Genomic DNA, 20212 nt, shown 5'->3' on the forward strand with positions numbered 1-20212 from the left:
GCAATAGCTAATTCTACATTTGTAGTTATTTAAATGACATGGTTCAACAAATGTAGAGTCTGTGTACCTGTGCCTTCAATAGCTGAGCTGTACAAATCAACAGCTGTATGCTCTTTCACACAAACAGCTTCTATCTGTGTTCAGTGTAGCATAGCATAGGAACAAGCCTCATGTGAGACTCTGATGCCTGTCTCTCTAGTCTCCACCTTCCATTTTCCCCCTGCTTCCTTCGGGGTACTGTCATCAATACTCTAGTCTGCTGGTCTTAACTACATTTCCTTCTAACTAATCAGAATTCCCAGGGCAACAATTTAATCATTCCGCCACCAGTAACTCCTCTACCCTCCTTACACATGTGGAAATACAGCTGCTGGTGGCAAATAAAAGACTTTCTGTCTATTGCTTCTCCAGCCCAATTGCTTTAAACTCTTGCTTTCTCTAGAAATATTTCAAACAAAACGCACCTATATGAATGGATGCATTGTAAATCCACACACTTTCTATGTGCATTTGTACATCTCAAGGCTTGGCAAAGCCCTGATTATTCGCTGCTCTGTTAACTCAGTTTAAAAGCTGCCTTAAAGATTAATGAAATTAACACAAGGCTAACGCTTTTGCCAAATCTCCCAACGGCAGCAACATCTTTTGCCAAGTGCTTCAGTAGGATGCTGGAATTTCCAGCATATGAAATTTGCTTTGGTTTCCCTACAAAATGAACACAGGCCAGAGTCTAGAATCCAGAGGGAAGCTAGGAGTGAAATCCAGAAGAGCAAAGAGGTGAATTGATTTGTCTCGCTTCAACTATAATGATCAGATTAAGTATAACCACAGTTTACTCCTTTCTGAGCTGTTGGAGATAAACTTTTGTTATCTTGGGGCTAAACTAGACATGAGGAGGAGGAAGGGCTACAACTCAGTGGGAGAGTATCTGGTTTGCATGCAGAGAGTCCCAGGTCTAATCTCCATCACGTCAAGGTACAGTTGGGTGAGTCATCTTGTCTGAAATCATGGAGAGCTGCTGTCACTCAGGGCTCAGTCACATTCACCTTTTGCCCTGCACTTTCTAGGCACAGGTCCGTGCTTTAAAGCTCTGGGTCGAAGGGATTTTTGTTCTTGTTTTGCCCTGCTGCTTTGTCCAGGAAAACCGACTCTTTAATGCTGAAGCTACAGTCATGGCTTCCACTGTAATGCAAAGAGCAGAATGCAAAGAGCAGAGACACAGTAACATCCTGATGTAAAACACACAAGGTGAAGAAAGCTCTTTGGGGGATTAGGTAGTAGGCAGGGTAATGCCAATTTTTTAAATGGGGTGGGGGATCCAGGACTCCAAGAGAGTCAGTCAAATACAGATCCCAGAAAAATTGTTGTCAACATTTTTAAGCCATGCACCAAGGAGGACAAGCCTTGCTGAAGAAGAATCAGATTTCTACAAAGAGAAGTCATGCCTCATCAGGCTTTTAGAATCTTGTGAGAATATCTGCAAATGGATAAATACAATCTCATGGAAAGTGTATATTTTAGAACTCTCGAGAGATGTTTGATAAAGTCCCAAGAATACTTTGCAGTCTGAGCATATGAGCATGGGGCCTTCTTATGGATCAGTAACTGATTTGGGGGAAACATGCACAGTGTGTTAAAACTCATGACAGTTTTGACAATGCTAGGAAGTAAACAGTGCCGGGAAGAGTCTGCCATGGATCAGTATAAAGGGCAATGCTATTTAAGATGCATACGTGACCTGGAATCAGAACTGGACTACACCAAGTTATTCAGGAGAGCAAAGCTCCAAACATATGGAGGAGCTTCAAAATAATAAATGAGTTAACTGAACAGCAGGTGAGTTTCAATAAATACAAAATGATGCAAATAGAGATTCCTGTGTCAAACACATTCACTAAATTACCACTGTCTGTTCAAGCATATATATGAGTTGGAACCATAAGCCTCCCCTCTATGACATGGGTACAGACACTATTCCAGGTCATTACAGGGTAAGGAGGCCTATGCAAATATCTCATATGCAACTTGCCCCTCTGCTTGGAGCTTGTGTTCCTTGACGCAGGGGAAGGGAAGAGGCCAGATGGTTATATGGCAGGAGCGCACCAGCCTCCAATTCCCTGAGTGGATCAATTGTGTGCCTGCATCTGTGCTAGGAAACAAGGCTGTTTTGCTGAATAACAGGGATAGAGAACCTCCAGATCTTGTTAGACTACAACTCCCATCATGCCTGACCATGGCCATTGGTTATGGGCCAAGACTCATGGAAGTCCAACAACATCTGTTGGGCCACAGGTTTCTCACCCCTGCTTTACAGAGTTACTTCTGCCCACTGACAAGTCACTGGCAGTGAATTGGACTGAACCTTATCTGAGTCGTTACAAACCCTTGGGGAGCCAGCAACATTTTGACAGGCTTTTTGTACTCAAGAAAGAGTTACACCACTTTGCCAAAAAGGTAAGGTAAGAGATTGACATGGTTTAAGCAGGTACACATAATGAGGTTCCTCTCTTTCCTCCATCAGAACAACCCCCCTGTTGTAAACTGCTCAATTGCTTTTTCGATTACTTGAAGATGATTTCAGAAAGCCCACAGCTTCTCCTCCCCCACTTGGCCTCAAAAACAAGCTCATATTTAAATGAATAAATCCATCCTGCAGAGATTAAAACGAACTTTAATATTTCACAGCCTGGTATTTACATCGCATCCGAAGCAGGTATAACATTGTCTGTTACAAAAAAACGTTTAGATAACAAAGTCAGCAGGTCATACAGTCACAGCATGGAGGCCAGGCCAGTGCCAAGTTGGACAGGTCAAGGCAGAGTTTTGAAGGTGCAGCTGTTTGCCCATTCTCTCCGGGAGCTCCTGACATCCATCTTGGTTGAGTTGGAGTCAGGTGTTCACTTTGGGTTATACTTAGCAAGGGTAAGCAATCATTCTCAGCCTCAGCCAACACCCTCCCCCAAGTCAAACCAATGAACCTTCATGATCAAGGTAGACATAATGAGACACAGACATGGAACATGTTCATGGATGCCAATTAGCTGGGAGCGGATCTCAACATTCCAATAGTAAAGATCAGCAATGACTTGTCTTTAATAAACCCTAACCTTTCTGTTATATGCCTGTTGTTCTAATTTGCTATGAAAAATGCTAAGTAAGCTTTGAATAAGCATTTCCACTTTGGGGTTTAGATGTCCTGTGCATCCAGAAACAATGAGAGAACTTCACCAAAGCTATGTCGTTTCTCTCTGTCTATTGTCTTCTCCTACCCTTTCCTAAAACCTTGTCAAATCCCACTGAATTAAAGTGGATCATCTCCTCCATTTATATCAGCAGAAGCAGCAATGGCATCATAAGCTGGGAAGTTTAACTTAGTTCTCATAATATTTTCTTGTGAGGAGGTATAAGAGCAATCAATTGGTCCCTGAGAGGGATCTGCACTCATTACAGTTGCCAAGTACAAGTCTTTATTTAATACTAAATGTAACTAAGCTCTCTCAGTTCTCTGAGTAAAATTTAAGACTGTAGCAGACACAAGGCAAAGAGAAGAACACACCTTCCCCCCTCGCAATTTCTAATATTTGCAATAGAATTCTGACAATAACAGTAATTTGTGTGACTTTGAAGGAACAGAAGAGATGAGAGTATAAGCCTGATTAATTACTGAACAGGAGAGGGAAAGACCAGGAGAGAACATTTTTGGTGACTCATGAAAAAGAAAGAGAAAGCATTATGAATACTTGTTCTCATCTCTTGTGCTTCCAACAAAGTGTAATGAACTTCTGTCTGTACTGTAGATTCTTCCATCCGTCCAGGTACAGAATCTGAGGCTGGTAACTGGGTAAATGTTGGAGCAACTGCATGGTCTTTCTTGTAGTTCCTCTAGTTTCACAATTTGGTTCCTTGTTTCCAGAACTCGAAGCCTGTCTTCTATGAAAGCGACAAAAACATGAATTGGGAAGATTTTGTAAAAACACAAATTTTATTTTGAATTGTGAACTTGACACCCACTCGACACCTTGATTCTCTTTAGTGATCGTCAGAGCCAGCCTACAGACACAGGAGAATTCAAAGGAAGGAAAATTGCTTTCCCCCACTTTGTAGTTATCAACAGATTCTATGCAACTCCAATATTTAATTGAGCACTAGGGGAAGAAATACGTTCTTCTCTGTTGCAGGTATATCCATGGTATGGAAGGAGAATGTGGAACAGTTCTTGTAACTGCATTCAAGACCCATAATTGTAGACTTAGTAGCAGCTGATGGTTAAATACCTTAGAGGCTGCACTGAATCAATGGTTGATGCAGTATTTTATCTTCAAAAACAAGGGAAATTTCCCAAGTTCTCTGCCCAGACAGGTACGTCACCCCTTTCCTGTAATCCTTGGTGCTGTTCTTCCAGGAGGGAGCAAACTGCAGCACCACTCCCTTGGCAGGTGTACACGAGGAAGAACAATAAAGTGCCCATGAAAAATAGGCATCCTATACCACAGTTGCATCCTATCCTGTGCCAATGAGGTCCTTCTGTTTCCAGGTCTTCAGAACGTAGAAGGAATATCTTGCACCCGGAGAAAAGCCACGTTGTGCCATTTCTGCAGTGCCAGCCATGTCAACACAGATGCATATCAGATGAGAGCAGATCTTCTCAAATCTACCTTGTCACCTGGGAATAAAGGAAAATGCATTAGACAGATATCTGGTAATCTAAGGAATTATCTCTGATCCAGAACCTCCTGTGCATTCCAGTGCATGCATAGAGTTCTTGCATGAATGGGCTTTCCTTGCAGGTGAAGTTGCTCTGCATTGAAAAAGATGCACTGAGAGTTTGCAGAAATAGAGAGGATAAGTCAACCATTCCTATTCAGCATTCAGAAGACGTCTAACAAGATTTTGCAGACCTGTTCCTCATAAGATAACCGATCCCCCAAACATTTTTCTTTCATTTTGTGGGGAGAAGAAAACATTCCATAGTAGTGAGCTGACTGAAACATGTAATTTTCAGAAGTCAACCATTCTGGAAGCAAACAGAGGGCGGGGAGGGAGGAGACAAGCCAAAATGTTTACGTAGGAAAATCATATCAAAGTTATTTAAGCAAGCATATGGTTGCATTCTGACATGAATTTCAGCCCACGTGGGAAGGTTGCAGTACATCAGATCATCCTGGGTTTTAGTAAGAGACGTTGACAGCCTCTTTCTATATTTTCTCCATTTCCCCACCTTACTTGTCTTTTCTCAAAATTAAAAACCCCAAACATTGTAACTTATTCTCTTAGGGAGTTACCGTATTTTTCGCTCTATAGGATGCGTGCGTCCTATGGAGCGAATGTAGGCTCCTTGGCTTCGCGGCGATGTGCCTGCCCTGGATTCTGCCTTAGCTGTGTGCAGCCTCTTTGGGCAGGGGGAGCTTTCATCCCGCTGCCCTGAAGAGGCTTGGCGCGGTTATCCCAGAAGCCAGAACAGCCACACGGTATCCCAGAAGCCAGATCCCTCTTGCTGTTCTGGCTTCTGGGGTTCAGAATAATTTTTTCTAGTTTTCCGCCTCCCAAAACTAGGTGCGCCCTATGGTGCGAAAAATATGGTGCGAAAAATACGGTACTTCATTCCCTGGATAATTTTGTTCAACGTTTTCATAGAGATGTTCACCAAGAACCTAATATTTCTTTTGTGATCAATCACAGCCAATTCAGGCCCTATAAGTATGTATGTGAAGTTAAGACCCAACAGAGTACTGTGGTATCAGCATGATTATGTGGTTGGAGAACTGGACTAGAACCAAGAAGGTCCAAGTTCAAACTCTCTCTTAGACACGAAGATCACTGGGTGACTTTGGCCCAGTTACCATCTCTCAGCCTCATTTACCTCACAGTGTTGTTGTGATGAAAAAAGGAGGCGAGAACCATGTAGAGTGCCTGCAGCTTCTTGGAGGAAGGGCAGGAAAACAACTGAATAAAAGGATTTTTAAAAAAGAAAAGCTAACCTTATTTATAATCAAATGAGCTTTTATAGGCAAATTCCTGTTTTGTTAGATGCATTAAATCTTGCATTGCAGGGGGTTGGGGTCCCTTCTAACTCTACAATTCTATGAAATCAGGGATGGGGAAAGAAACATGACCCTCCAGACATCTCTAACTGGCCCTCGGGTCTCTCCAAGGCCATATCCCTTGCTAAGGCCAGACCCCTCTGTGGGATGGCCCTCTGCCATGACATCGTCATGTCCTTTTGACTGGCTGGAATATATCCTTTGACTGTGATCATGCCTCTTGCCTGCCTGGATGGAGAGGTGTGGTTTGTGTGTGCGTGCGCTGGGACCTCTAGTTTCTGCGTTGCTGGAGTGTAACCCACTGGATGTAAGAATCACCTCTTGGTCCACCCACTTTTTATTCTGGTCCTGCCAGCTCTGCCACTGTCTGCTGAGAAGTAGGTTCCAATCTATGAAAACTTGGGCCACAATAACTTTGTTAACCTTTAAAGCGCCTCAGACTCTCAGTGGCTTATTATCTTTATGAAGGGGAATCAGTCACCAAATCCCAGAGATCAATGTAAGGATCAATAAAAAGCCAGCCCTGGAAAAATATCATTGACATTTGAAAGTGACAAGTTCAGCCCCGTAACAGCAGCCTGCAGAATCACTCTCAGCATTGGAAAGGCACACACCTGATGCAATTGCGTCTCTTAAGGCAGGATCCTCCATCCACCAAATGAACATGATCTTATAGTGGGTTTTGCAAATGGGTGCAAAATAGTCTACTCCTGTGCTTGTCTGCTTGGCCTCTGCTCTATACCCTCAAGCCATGCATTTTTTCTTGCATGCATATAGACAAAGAGGGGCAGTGAAAGACAGCCAAATCTTTCAAATCTAAAATGCCTACTGTGCACCTAAGATTGAAGAGCAACAGCTAAGGATATTTGGGTGGAGTGGGGGGAAGATTTATTTGGGGCAGGCCAAAATGGAATCTGTTCAAAAATGCGTAACGTAACATGTTAATTCTTTCAAGTACCTCAAGGCTTCCAGTTCCAAGATTACCTTAAATGACCTTTTTAGCAGCAGAGGTGCTAGGTATTATTATTATTATTATTATTATTATTATTATTATTAAGCATTCTTTAGCATTCATCTAACATAGCTACATTTACATGACTCTGCCTGCAGAGAAAACGTAGAGTGTGTAAGCCTTTCAAAAGAATTTAAAGCAAGTGTCTGCATTTTACAAGAGAAATCATTAAGAGAAGCTCTGAGGAGGGGAAGGGGTAAAAGAGAAAGGTGTGCCTGGCATGCAGGCAATAATTTATATTAAGCCCAGAGCCTGCTTTTCTTTGCTTCCATGTGTCCTATGTGCACGGTAAATAGTCTAAACAAATTCTTAAACAGCAGCCTGAAAATTGTGTCTCGGCTTTGAGATGCTGGGTTATTCCAATGGCTGTGGATGATTTCATAGTCTTCAGATGTACCGAGCCCTATTTACCCATTACAATGTCCTTTCTTATGGATTTCACAGTAGGACTAGCGATTTCTGTCAAGGCAGCCATCAGAGCTGTGGATGCATTTGAAATTTTGCTATTTAAATTCTATCCCTGCCCTTGTGTGCATGCCAAACAAGAGACACATTTCAGCAGGAACAATTTAGCAAATCCATTGCAAAAATGGCAAGGAGATCAAACTGAGAGCATCAGAGAGAGAGAGAAGCTCAATTTGTACGCAGCAGAGACCCACAGCTAAGGGGGGGAAGATATGCTTATTATTTAACTGCCCATCCAGTAATACCATAGTGGTTAGATCCCAGGCTTCAAAGTGGACAGAACAAACAGAGGCGGTTTGCTTTAATGCAGAGGCTGAGATGACCAGATTGAGAAAAGCAACTCATACGTTGCTCTTTGAAGGAACATAGAGATAAGGAAGGGCAAACCCTCATTCATTTCCCAGACAAAAGTCACAGGGTGCTTCCAGACAGTTGCTTACTTTGCAAGCAGGTCACTGAGATACTACAAACCAGACATTGGCATCAGAGGGTATTTTTTAAAAAAATGTTCATCAGCTATCCCCCAGAAAGGGTAAATCCAGATTAAATTAGACCTTGTGTGGATGTTGCAAAAACAAAACAAAAACACAACACAAAAAACAACAACAACAAAAGAACACCAGTCCCAAATAATCCCCAATCTGGTAGTACCCATGTTCTATCACAGGGATACAGAGCCTGGGGCCCTTTGATGGACTCCAGCTCCCAGCAGCCCCAGGAAACATTGCCAATGGTCAGGGATGTTGGGAAGTGGAGTCCAACAACATCTGGAGCACCACAGGTTCCCCATTCCTGCTCTATGGTATCCAAATGCTTAGTGCAGACAAATATTGCTTGTGTCTTTAAAGAAGTAATATGGGAAGCAGTTCTCCAGGAACTGCTGAAGGTGGCAGGAGTGTCAACAGGTTCAACTGAGCAGTGCCTTCGTGACGACTGGTTTCTTCCTTATCACTGCAAATCACATTCAGCCCTAAGAGAATACATCACCTGTCGTCTTCTTCAGCCTACTCAGAACTTGCTGTTTTCCCGCCTCCCTGCAGTCTCATCAAACTACATTTTGTTCCTTCTGTCCTGCTATTTCTGGCACATAAGCACCAAAGCCCTTCCTACACACACACACACACACACAAACACACACACCATGGTAGCAAGAGCATGGGTTGCCCCACACAATAAAGACTAGGATTGGGTTAGGTTTCTGCAGTATGTCTCTGGAATGTGAAAGATGGATCAAGGCATTAGAGCTACGGGGGGGGGGGGGGATGCTACAAGAAGGAAAGTGTGTTGTTTCCTGTTGAAGAGGGGAAGCCAGAATGAGAGCCTGGCTGTGGGCCAAATGGATTACTGCCAAGTGCTCCACATTCTGAGAGCACAAAGGGTGCGTGAATGATGTCAAATTGTAACACTGCCAGGAAAAGTGGGGCGCAAGCAAAGGGGAAACAGATAAAGAAAGGTTGGTGGTGCGGAGTTGCTGTGATTGATTACTCAGCAGCATTTTGATACCTGAGCCAACGGAGGCTGCTCTGATACTTTCTCCCTCTCTTTTTCTTCTTTTAAAAGCTCTTCAGTGTGAACATGCTATTTGCCGAGTAAAAGATAAGGAAGGAACAACAGGCTGCTATTTTGCAGGATAATTTTATGGGGTGTTTGCGTGGAAAGGAGATGGAAGCACGAAGCAAGCAAAGCCTGAAGAATAATTATGCTCCACTGTATGAACAATGATTACAAAATTATGCAACTGATTAACCATGACATACATGTAATTACTAATGAGTTTGATAAAATTTTAATTATACCTTGTTCTTCAGGGTATTCAGCAAGCCATGAAAATAATAATCATGTAGCTCTCTGTCACAGATGATTGCTCCAACTGGAGGAGCTGTGACAGGCTGGAAAGTCCTTGGCTGGGACGTAATGCAAAGCAGAGGGAAGTGGCTGCAACAAGCCAAGGCTGGCAGGCGTCTTACAGGCAAACCATCCTCCACTATTGTATTTCTTGGGATGCTGGGAGGAGTTTCATCTATACACTTAACCGCTCTTGCATAGGATGCTGTTGCTAAACACCCATTAGAAGGGAAGACCCCAAATCCATTTCCATCTACCGGCTCATGTTTGCTTTGACTCTGCAACTGATGACTCACTCTACTCATCCACTTCTTATTTTGTCACTCTGCTATGGAATGCTATTCAAGATATATAGGATTAATCTGGAAAGAAACTTGTTTGAATGAAGTCATCTCCAGCGGATAAAAATAAAAGGTTTTGAGTTTCTGGGGAAATGATATTTAACTCAGATGAAGTGAGAAGGTTCATTTTTAAAGAGCATACTTCCCCCAATTCCCTCCTAAATTTTCTTTTCTACTGCTGTGTAAATTCTGATGAAAGCTGCACTTTCGAATCACTCCTAATAACAAATAAAACCTGCCAACAGGACCGCACAAAAATGGGGCCACATAGAAAGAAGAGTGGGGTATCAGTGTGTATTCAGGTTTCCCCAAGGTCTGAAGAAGCACAAGAAGTACTGTTGTAAGTTTTTTGGGGGGCAAGGATCCCCTAAATTCCTAGGCGCCAGATCCTCCCCATAATTCATTGATTTAATAAAAGTTGGAATTAATCAAGGTTTGATTAAACTGTGCCAAGCACTGCTGGGTTCAGCATACACTAACTAGCCAGTCCAGCCTGGCATAGCTAGCTGAGTGTGGGTCATTGGCGGAACAAAGCTGATGATGGCCAAGCCTTAAACCTTACAAAAGATGGGCCATCAGGAAATTCAGTGCCAGACAGCAAGGGGAAGGGAGCTCCTCCTCCAGCTGTGTGTCAGTGGGCTATGTGTCCTCCTCCAGCTGTGTGTCAACCTCCCCCCCCCAACAGCAGAAGAAGGACCGATCCTGCTCAGTAACCGCAGAATGCTGAGCATCTGTTGGGGGTGGGGGTAGAAGAGAAAATCAGGAGTGGGGGAAATAGAATGGAGTATCCTGGAAAATGGTCTGACTGGCTGGAACTTCACACTGCTGGAGCAATCACACTACATTGTGTTGCACACCCCACTTTTGAGTAATAAACAGAAAAAATCCCATTTTGAACAAAAATGGCTTTGTTCAGAATGTGTGTCCGAGCATTAGAAAAAGCAGTTCCGATTACATGTTTTGATTACATTTAAAATAAAAAAGGAAATATAAGGAACTAAACAACCCAGTAACTGAAGCAATAATGGCACTCTAAAGTTTCTCAGAGTAGCTTCAGGCTTGATGGACAAGGATCTCGGGTAGGTGTATGAAGAGTATTGTGGTTCCTGTCTCCATGTACTCTCATTTGATTTTTTTGTCACATGAAACTGTATTGAGATCTCTTAAAACGTGCTGCAGTGTAAGCTGTGGATCTCCACTGCCTTCCTGACATACAGCTGCTTCTTCTCTTCTTCCCTTCCCAAACCTCCTGCCATTGCACTGGCCATGGCGATCCTTTTTTAGGTATATAGCAACTGCCTAACAAATAGACAAAGAAGTCAGATATCCATTGTCACTTATCTGAAATCACTTTGAACTGAGATCTTTATGACAGGTGGTCAGGAATGGACAAGATGCATTGTGGGGCTCTTGAGCCATTATATGCCCTGAACATACTGTTTACTTGGCCTGCCAGATATTACAAAACAGAGTCAACTATTTGAAATAGATTCAAAGCATCACAATTGTCATTCACAAAATTATGCACTAAGTGGATCTCATAAAAAGGATCACAACAATGCCCTCTGGGGGGGGGAGAGGGGGAGCATTATTTGACTTGGCCTTCTCTCCCCCATCTTGGATTAGGAATACCTTGGTGGTCTTTACTTTGTTTCCAGTACTGCAGCTCCATCCGGACAAATCTGGTAGCACTTTACACTCTTCTCCTTCTACACATGGTTGCATTTGGCACCACCACTTCTGAAGCACTATTGAGGCTAGGAGAAAACGAAAGGCATAGGACTTTAAAAGCAAAGCAAAGCAAAGCAACGACACCAGACTGGACACTACAGTTATTTACTCCTCAGGAGAAAGCGTATGCAGTCAGTGAAGTGGATCATCTCTTTGTGGCAGCAAAAGGCCCCAATATAAACAGAAACTGAAAGAAACGTTGACCATAATCTTAAATGTTATCAGGTCAGCTCCAGAGTGGACCAATATGAACACTCAAGTCAATTCCCTTTAATTCATTCATTCATGTTGTCGTTGCTGTTGTTATGATTATGAATTTCTATACCACTTAATATCCAAAAAATTCCAAGCAGTCTACAATCAAACATAAAGCAACAAACACAACACTGCAAAATATGAAAATAAGACAATACTAAATAAGATCAAATGCAAGATGCACATTTAAGGCAGCATGGTTAGCAGGAAAACAAAATAACCTCTTAAACACATTTTTAAAAAAACAAACGGTGCAGGAGCATCACTGCATCTTCACACATCCCAAGGATGGAGTGCTGGCTAGTACTACAATTGAACCAAGCAGCCCCAAAGCATATTTTAATACTTGCTTCTCTACCCACTATAGGGGCCATCCGCCATGCCAACCTGCAGTGCAACACTGGAATAATCTGAAGGCACAGGTCATAAGAAAAGCTCATCTCATTATCAACCCAAATTCTGCCACAAACATGACCAAAGTCGGAAGGATCATCAGGTAAATCCTTCAGGGCCAGAGAGGAAGAAATGTAATGAAAGAGCAGCAGTGTTTCATTCAAAAAGGAGATGTGGGGATTGAATGAGCTTGGCAGGAAGTGCACACCATGACAGAATTGGTGGGAAGAGTTGTCTTGGTGAATTAGGGCTTCCCTGGCTCCTGACAGTTTCAAAGACAAAATACATGTTAATGACAAATAGGCAAGAGAAAGCAACCTTGAGAGGCTAACTGAAACAGAGATGTTGTACCTAATGGTGCCAGGACCCTAATTTAAAATCAGAGCGAGGTCTGCTTCTCTCAAGTTCTTTCTGACCTTAGACATTGGGCTAAAGTCAAAGGTGGCATTGTAGGAGACCAAAACTGCAGAGCCTGATTTTGCTTGGTCTGTCATTTTCTTCTCAACTCAGGACTAGAGAAAGGCTAAGAAAAAAGAAATGGAAAGACTTGGAAGAAGGAAGAGACTGGCCCAGACATGCACAGGCAGCTGTGAGCCTCAGGTTCACATTCTCCACTTTCTTCTCCCACCCAGCACAGTCACTTTAGCTTCCAGTTTTAAACTAGCATTACATCCCAGCTGGGAGAACACTGTTTAAATTCTGGTTTGTTTAACAAACCTGGATCATAAGCCATGGTTTGCTCCTGAATTGTTTAAACCAACTATAGTTAAGACTAGATTTGTTTCAAATATTTACATCCAGCCAAAATGTTTTGGTGGTTTCAGGAGGCCTTTGGGACAAAGGAGAACAACTTTCAGGATTAGTGTACTTAGTAAACTTACAACTACACAAGGTGATCCAAGAGCTTTTCATCCATTAAAAAAAAAAGTAAGAGGAAATCAAAGCAGCTAGAATGCCCAGGGACCACCATACATTCTCACAACAGGACAGGAATATCCATGGAAATGATGCATGGGAAACACATGGCCCTGCAGGTGTTCTTGGATCCCTACCTCCCATCAGCTGCAGCCAGCATGATGAATGGTCAGGGATGATGGGAGTTGGAGTCTAACATTTGCAGGGCCTTAAGTTCTCCATCCTTGGGTTAACATTACATTTGAAAGACTGTACTGGGTCCTGGAACTTGTCCAGAGTGAGTAGCAGGTGCAATTTGGGTAAATACTTCTGCGAATGTTGATACAATTCTAGTTCACAGCTCAAGTACACAAGACTGATTAATTAATTAATTTTATTTAAACTATTTGTCAGCTACCATTCAGCCAAAGCTCACTGAGCAGCTTACAAAACTGTAAGTACACAGCAAATAACAATCAAAATGAATTCACAGCAAGCAGTTAAATTATATATAGTGCTGATATTTTTTTGTTTCATAAACTTTATATATGACTTGGTTGTTAAAAAAAGCTTCAAGGCAGTTTATAAAACAGATAAAACAAAATTACCAAGAAGAAATAAAACAATAATTCATTTTTTTTCATGAAGTTAAATAACAATAGACTAAAAACAGATAAAAACTGCAAAATCCTGGGACAACAAACAGGTTTTCAGCTGGCACTGAAAGAAAACCTGGAATGAATATTAAAATGGCACCAAGGGAACTTTCCTGGTAAGGGATTGTAAATGTGTGGTGCCTCAGCTGAAAAGACCCAACCCCCTGCCTTGTTTCAGATGGTGGAGAAATTGGGAGCAGGGCTTTTGAGGCCAATCTAAAAATCATGTAGGAGTAGGGCTGTACTTCGGGAGATGAAAAAACTTCCTAGTTCTGCACATTAATTCTTCAGGATGCATAGAAGAAGAGATCTCAGAGGCTGGGGGTTGCCAATCAAACAGCAGGTTTCCACTACTGGGAAAAGAGAAGGCCCGTTTCACTGAGGGGATGAAGTTTTTATTCTCTGAGCCAATTACTTTTCCCCCCAAATCCAGCAATAGCCAGAGTTTGTTGTGCCAAATCCATTGGTAATTCAGAACCTCTCTTCTGTGGTGAGTGAAGGGAACTCCTCTTCCATCTACCCGCACCGCCCTGCAAGAACCGGCTGTTGATATAAATCAACTGAAAAGGGCCCTGAAGCAAAGTGAAAAGAAGACTCTCCTGACAGAACTCTCTGTAATCCGAATAACTGCTTTTGTCTTGGTTTTTTTTTTTTTTAAAAAAAAAAGTTTACAACGGTGCTACTTGCATTGCAAATGATGTGGTAGAACCACTATCCCAGGTTATCTGGAAGGTGATCTAACTAACTGAGGAAAGCAGCCATAGCTCTGTGAGACAAAGGGTCTGTTTTACACAGAGAAGGTCCCAAGTTCAGTATCTGGCGTCTCAAGGCAGGGCTAGAAAGACACATCTTTGAAATGTTGCACAGCCATATCTAGTAAGTGTCAACTATACTGTGCTAGATGGACCACTGGTCTGACTCAATATAAGACAGCTTCCTATGTAATGGGAACATTTTAGGTCAAGTGAATAGTCCTTCTGCAATTCTGAGACAGTATGGAAGGGAGTAATGATGTCATTTAGGCCCCATATGTACAACACATTTAAAGCAGTATCATGCCACTTTAAACACTCATTGCTTTCCCTAAAAAATCACGGGAACCAAGTTTGTGAAGAGTGCTGAGGTGCTGTTGAGATGCCCATTCATCTCACAGAGCTACAACTTCCAGATTTCTCTAGGAAGAGGTGGTCCTGTAGCTAGGTGGGGCACCCACATTTCTAGGCGGGGCATTTATTGGACCATGGAGGCACATATAGCACCAGTCAACCCTATGCCCATATTCACTGGTGGAGGTTGGGAGGGCCAGGCCACGGGAAGGGAGAGGCAATGACCTCCTCTCACACTCATCTATGCAGAGTGTGTTAATTCACATAATAGGCTGTGTAAAGTTAACAGAAAATTTAGTAAGAACACCAGGATGACTGCCAAACGAACACCAGAAAATGCAATGCAAGCAAAAGTTTGTGCTATAACTAAGAAACTATAAACAAGTATGGAGCATGTTTTTGTTACTGTTTAAAAAAAGTTTTAAAACTGCAATGCGAAAAGAATAAAACCAGGTTTAGTATCAAGCAAGAGCAGTGCAACGTTAGGGAGAGCGGCGCTTCAGAATAATATGCCTAAATTTCTTGTTGAAGTCCATGAGTCTGAGTCCTTAACTCTGTAGTATACTGTATTTACTGCGCAATATGCTTCCTTTTGTAAACTTATAAAAACGCTTGATAAACATCTGTGAAAGCTTTTGGACGGCAAGTTCACTTTTTCAGGGATGAGAACCAATTCTCCCCTGCTCATCATAACCATAAAATAAACAAACTTATATCTTACTGCAGGCAAACAAATATGCTTCTTTTTTTGCAGGCTGTGTAGAGAAGAAAACTGAAACTGAAACTGAAAAGCAGAGCAAAGTCCAAGGGGTGGAGTCTAACTGTGGCCCACAATACAAGATACAGTGGTACCTCAGGTTAAGTACTTAATTCATTCTGGAGGTCCGTTCTTAACCTGAAACTGTTCTTAACCTGAAGCACCACCTTAGCTAATGAGGCCTCCTGCTGCCACTGCGCCGCCGGAGCACGATTTCTGTTCTCATCCTGAAGCAAAGTTCTTAACCCAAGGTAATATTTCTGGGTTAGCGGAGTCTGTAACCTGAAGCGTATGTAACCCAAGGTACCACTGTACTAATAACTGACTTTTCCATGGTCATGTTACACTAGAGACTGTTTTTTCAAGATAGGGTGATTGTTTGATTGTTATAACGAAAAATTCACCTTTAGCCAGGGAAAGTCTTGAGTGAGCAGGGTTTTGGGCGGGGGGGCTGGGCATAGGAGAAGTTCATTGTTAACCCAAGCTAGGCTTCCAGTTACTTCCTAGAACCTGTATTGGTGACACCTTTCACCTAAGCAGTTAAAATGATTCTGATCATTCCCAGAAGTAATAGCTCAACCAATGGTTTGAAGGATGAGGTGACTGGGAGATATGAACCATATTATATATTGTACTAGAAATCTTTTTCTGCTTTCTTAGCACTTTTAATTGCTGAGGTATGTAGAGCATCCATAAGAACTTTATGTCTGGGCTGCAACTGATGCGGGCATGGTAATTTCTGTGAAATTCCAGTGGATAATTTCAGGGAAACTGCTTTGTTCACAAAATAAGAAGCACCTTTGTGAGGCTGCTTGGGGATGCAGGCTTTCATGGGAATTGTATCCTGTGTTTTTTAAGTAGTTTCTTGGCATCATGTACAAATCCATTTGCACCAGCCAAGCTGCCAAGCCGATCAATAATGCACCAGCAGAGGCTTCCAGCCACTTCAGATAGATCCAGAATGACACAGCTCAATAAAATATAGATGGGGGTGGGTGGGTTAGTGCTTTGCACAGGTGATTAGATGGCATGTTCTTATTCATGCTGGTAGCACTTACATTGCAGAAACAGGCTTTTCTAAGTAAAATAAAAATAAAAATAAATCAACAATAGACCTTAGAACCAGCCTTGGTTACTTGGTTGCTGACTAAAAAATAATATAAAGGAAACAGAGCCCTGTAAAGTGAGCCCCTTTCAGAATTAAACTAAGGAACATTCATACAAGAGCATTAAATATTGGTTCAGAGTTTGAAACTGAGCAAATCAACCCACAGGCCATTTATCTCTAAGTAGTCGTAGTGATTTATCTTTCAGAATAAGTATGGAACCTTCGTGTTGAGGGGCGAAATGCAAACTAAATAAATTGACAACAGTGCCACATATAACCAATTAACCGAGCCACGGTTGTGTTAAAAACCTTTGGAGCTACAGAATTCTGAAATACCACCCAGTGGTTCCTTCTGTGCCACATCCCCTACCTATCATATATGCTGGAGTTCCATGATCTGTATTCTCCAGCAATGTAGGCTTTGTTTTGCCAGGGAGAAGGGAAGAAGAAGAGCACTTGAAATTATATACCAATTTCCTTTATTTTTTAAAAAAGCATTTTGGATATAATAGTAAGGATCTATGGGACCCATGGGAGGGCTGTCTATAGCCTACTGTACTATTGACAAAAATGATGGGAAAGGTCAGTCTTGTTGACTTCTGTCCCGCATGTGACTTCCTTCCCTTTAGCAGCAAAAGTGTTGGTGGTCTCGGTTTTCCAGGAAGAGCAGGAGTCTCAGTTTTCGAGCATGTCTGGCCAATGCCAATATCCATCACAGTCAAAAACAGAGGTAGTCCACTAGTCTAGAATTTCACAAGTATTGAATCCCAAATCAATTACCTAACAATGAATTATCCTGAGAAGTTTAAAGAATGGTTGCAAAGATATGCCTGAAAACACATCGCTCCAAGAAGGTCCCCATGTGCAGCCAGTGGATAGAGCCTTAGATCTGGATGAGGCAAACTGAGTTCTGTACCCAGACTGTGAAAATGAAACAACTAACGAGTTACTTCAACGGGACATTTTTGAGAGTGAATGAATTCCAAATCCTAGCAAACAGTAATGATGGGCCCTATGACTCTGTTCCCCTGGGACAGCATACATAGTTCCCCATGTTCTGCCAGTCTGCCTTCATTCTCTGTTCTTGCAATGGTGTTGTAGCTTTTGTTACTAGTTCAAAAACATGCAGCTTTAATAGGGAGAAGCCAACTCCAGATGTGAAGAGTAGAGAACCAGCATGAAAGAAAAAAGCCTTTGGAGATGGTGTAGTGGTCAATGTCCCAGGCTGGGACCTGGGAAACCAGGGTTCAAATGCTAACTCACCCATGAAGCTCACTAGGTGATCTTAAGCCAGTCACCGTCTCTCAGCCTAGCCTACCACACAGGGGTGTGGTGAGGACAAAAGGGAAAGGGGGAGAACCATGCATGCCACATTAAGCTCCTTGAAGGGAATGTGGAATCAATAAGTTGTTTTTGTTGTGCCCCTTTCTGCACCAAAAATGTTCCCTTGAAGAACATGCAGCTCAGCTCATGACCTCAACCATTTTGATCTGTTAGGTTGCAATCCTAACAATGTGTACTCAGAAGTAAGTTCCCACTGAAGTGGGTCATGATTGCTGTGTTGGCCTTAACTATCTCACTCTGCCCCTAAGTGGTGTCTGCACCCCACACAGATGTTTTGGTGCTGGCACAAATTCAAAACCAGGGTAAGAAATAGGAGCGCCACTTAGGCAGTATTGCTGACTACTGTACAAAGTGATTTGAAGCTGTGCAAACCTGGATTGACATGGCTTGCTTGGTGACGATAGCTGAATTACTTACTTCTTGATCCTGAAGATATTTACGTTTATTTGAATGTGACTTTATTCAAAGTGAATCAAGCTGTCGGGGCTGGTTTCTCAAATGCACATCCATCAGCTGTCAAATGATAATAATAAATTCTACCCATTTGAAAAGTGTGTTGTGCTTTCATAAAGAACCCGGTAAGAGCAGGAGATTATTTCTGATTGCAGCTAAATATACAGCTAATTTTGCTTAAACTACGAAGCCAGAAGTATCCAATGTAAATCTCCCAGCAGGCACACCTAACTAGAATTAAGGCTCCAGAGCTAGGGGTGGAACTCTTAATCCATTCAACAGCAATTTCCAAACGCAAATGCACACTTTACAGAGAGACCTGCTCACTTACCGTCTACACATGAAGGAGCAGCGTGCGTCGTCCCCGCCACCTGACCTGGAAAGCAGGAACATTTCACTGTTTGTGAGCGCTCTTCAATCTTGTTCTTATTGCAGCACCTGTGAGCTGCGATGACTTCGCATGTGCCAGGCTCTATGTGCACTGCAAGGAAGAAAGGCACAGCAAATTACACAGGGATGTGGTAGTCAAAGGGGATTGTGTGTTTGTGTTACAGCAGCAGCAAATGGGCCATACAATGCTGATCATATGGTGATACATTTTAGAGGAATGATCAGGCCACAGAGTACAAAATGCCAAGCTGGACCCGTCCTGTCTGTTCAAAGATGCTACTGTATACAAGATCCAAGGAAAAGGTTGTCATTTCTCAGCAACAAGTTAGAAATCTAATCGCATCGTTCACAGATTGCCACTGGACAGCTGGAGCTCTGTTGACTCTGAAAGAACAGCTGGCACTTGCACTAATAATAATAAATCCAGGCAAGGTAAAATGTACTCAAGGGAGATAACTTGTTAGGATGTATATAAAAAAAATAATTCTAAAGGTGGCACCCATGCCCATTAAAAGACCTCTCTGCAAAAGGTTTTGATTGGAAAGAGCTTATTTGTATAATGCCCTTGACATAATTTCTAGATTGTATCTAGCTGCATGGATCTAATGTGTTACAAACCACAAAAATGTACACAGCCATTCCAGATGGGTCACATCTTGTAGATTAGAAGTGGGGAACCACATATATTTGAAACACCACTGAAAAAAGCATGCAAACACCTTCTTCCACCCCTGCGCTGCCCCACTTTGTGGCCTTTTGTTGACATTTTTGGGCCACTTCTATGTTTGGCATGATGTGCGTGTGTAGCTGCACACATATCAGATGTGCCTAAAATGGTTGCTGCCTGCAGTGACTAGACATAGTGGCTATGTTATGCCTCTACTGTCAAGCAGCATGTTTCTGAATGCCAGAGAATTGCAACTGTGAAAGAGTGCTGTTGCACTCAGATCCTGTTTTGGGCATCCGGATGACCACTGTGAGAACAGAATGCTTGTCTAGGTGGGCTGTTGGCCTCATCCAGCAGGCTCTTCTTATGTTCTAATGACTTCTAGATGTTGGAGTCCAACTAGTTAGGGAAGCTCGGCTGGATGAGAGGAATTAGTGCACACCATTCACTCACCAACAAAGCTATCCCATTCTTGTCATACATTCCTGTTCCTTTCATTCCAAAATCCATTTTAAGACAACAGTTTATTAGACCAACCTACGTATCAGAAAACTGTGTTCACACTTTCAGGTTCTCCAAAACCTTTCAACAGGCTCAGTCAGGGAAAGCCAACACAGTGCCTTTCATATGCTGTCGGACCTCAGTTTGCATCTTCCCTGGCTATTGTGTCATACTGGCTAGGCCTGTTGGGAGTTGTAATCCAACAACACCTGGAAAGTCACCACACTGAACACTCCTAGGTTAGATGGTAAAA

General features: G+C 42.5%; 1 protein-coding gene across 2 annotated transcripts in view; it reads right to left on the bottom strand.

The window, feature by feature from the left end:
• Positions 1–2651: 2651 nt before the first annotated feature.
• TAFA3 (TAFA chemokine like family member 3) overlaps positions 2652–20212 on the bottom strand; it is a 101823-nt gene continuing 84262 nt past the window's right edge. For both annotated transcript variants that reach the window (XM_083745458.1, XM_083745459.1), the window contains exons 4-6: positions 18733–18882; positions 11337–11461; positions 2652–4663 (exon numbers count right to left, since the gene is read on the bottom strand). In XM_083745458.1, coding sequence (XP_083601584.1) covers positions 4652–4663; positions 11337–11461; positions 18733–18882 — 287 coding nt within the window. In that variant the 3' untranslated portion in view covers positions 2652–4651. The remainder of the gene's footprint in view (positions 4664–11336; positions 11462–18732; positions 18883–20212) is intronic.

This window comes from Podarcis gaigeae (assembly GCF_964106915.1).
Source record: "Podarcis gaigeae genome assembly, chromosome: 6".
Lineage (NCBI taxonomy): Eukaryota > Metazoa > Chordata > Lepidosauria > Squamata > Lacertidae > Podarcis > Podarcis gaigeae.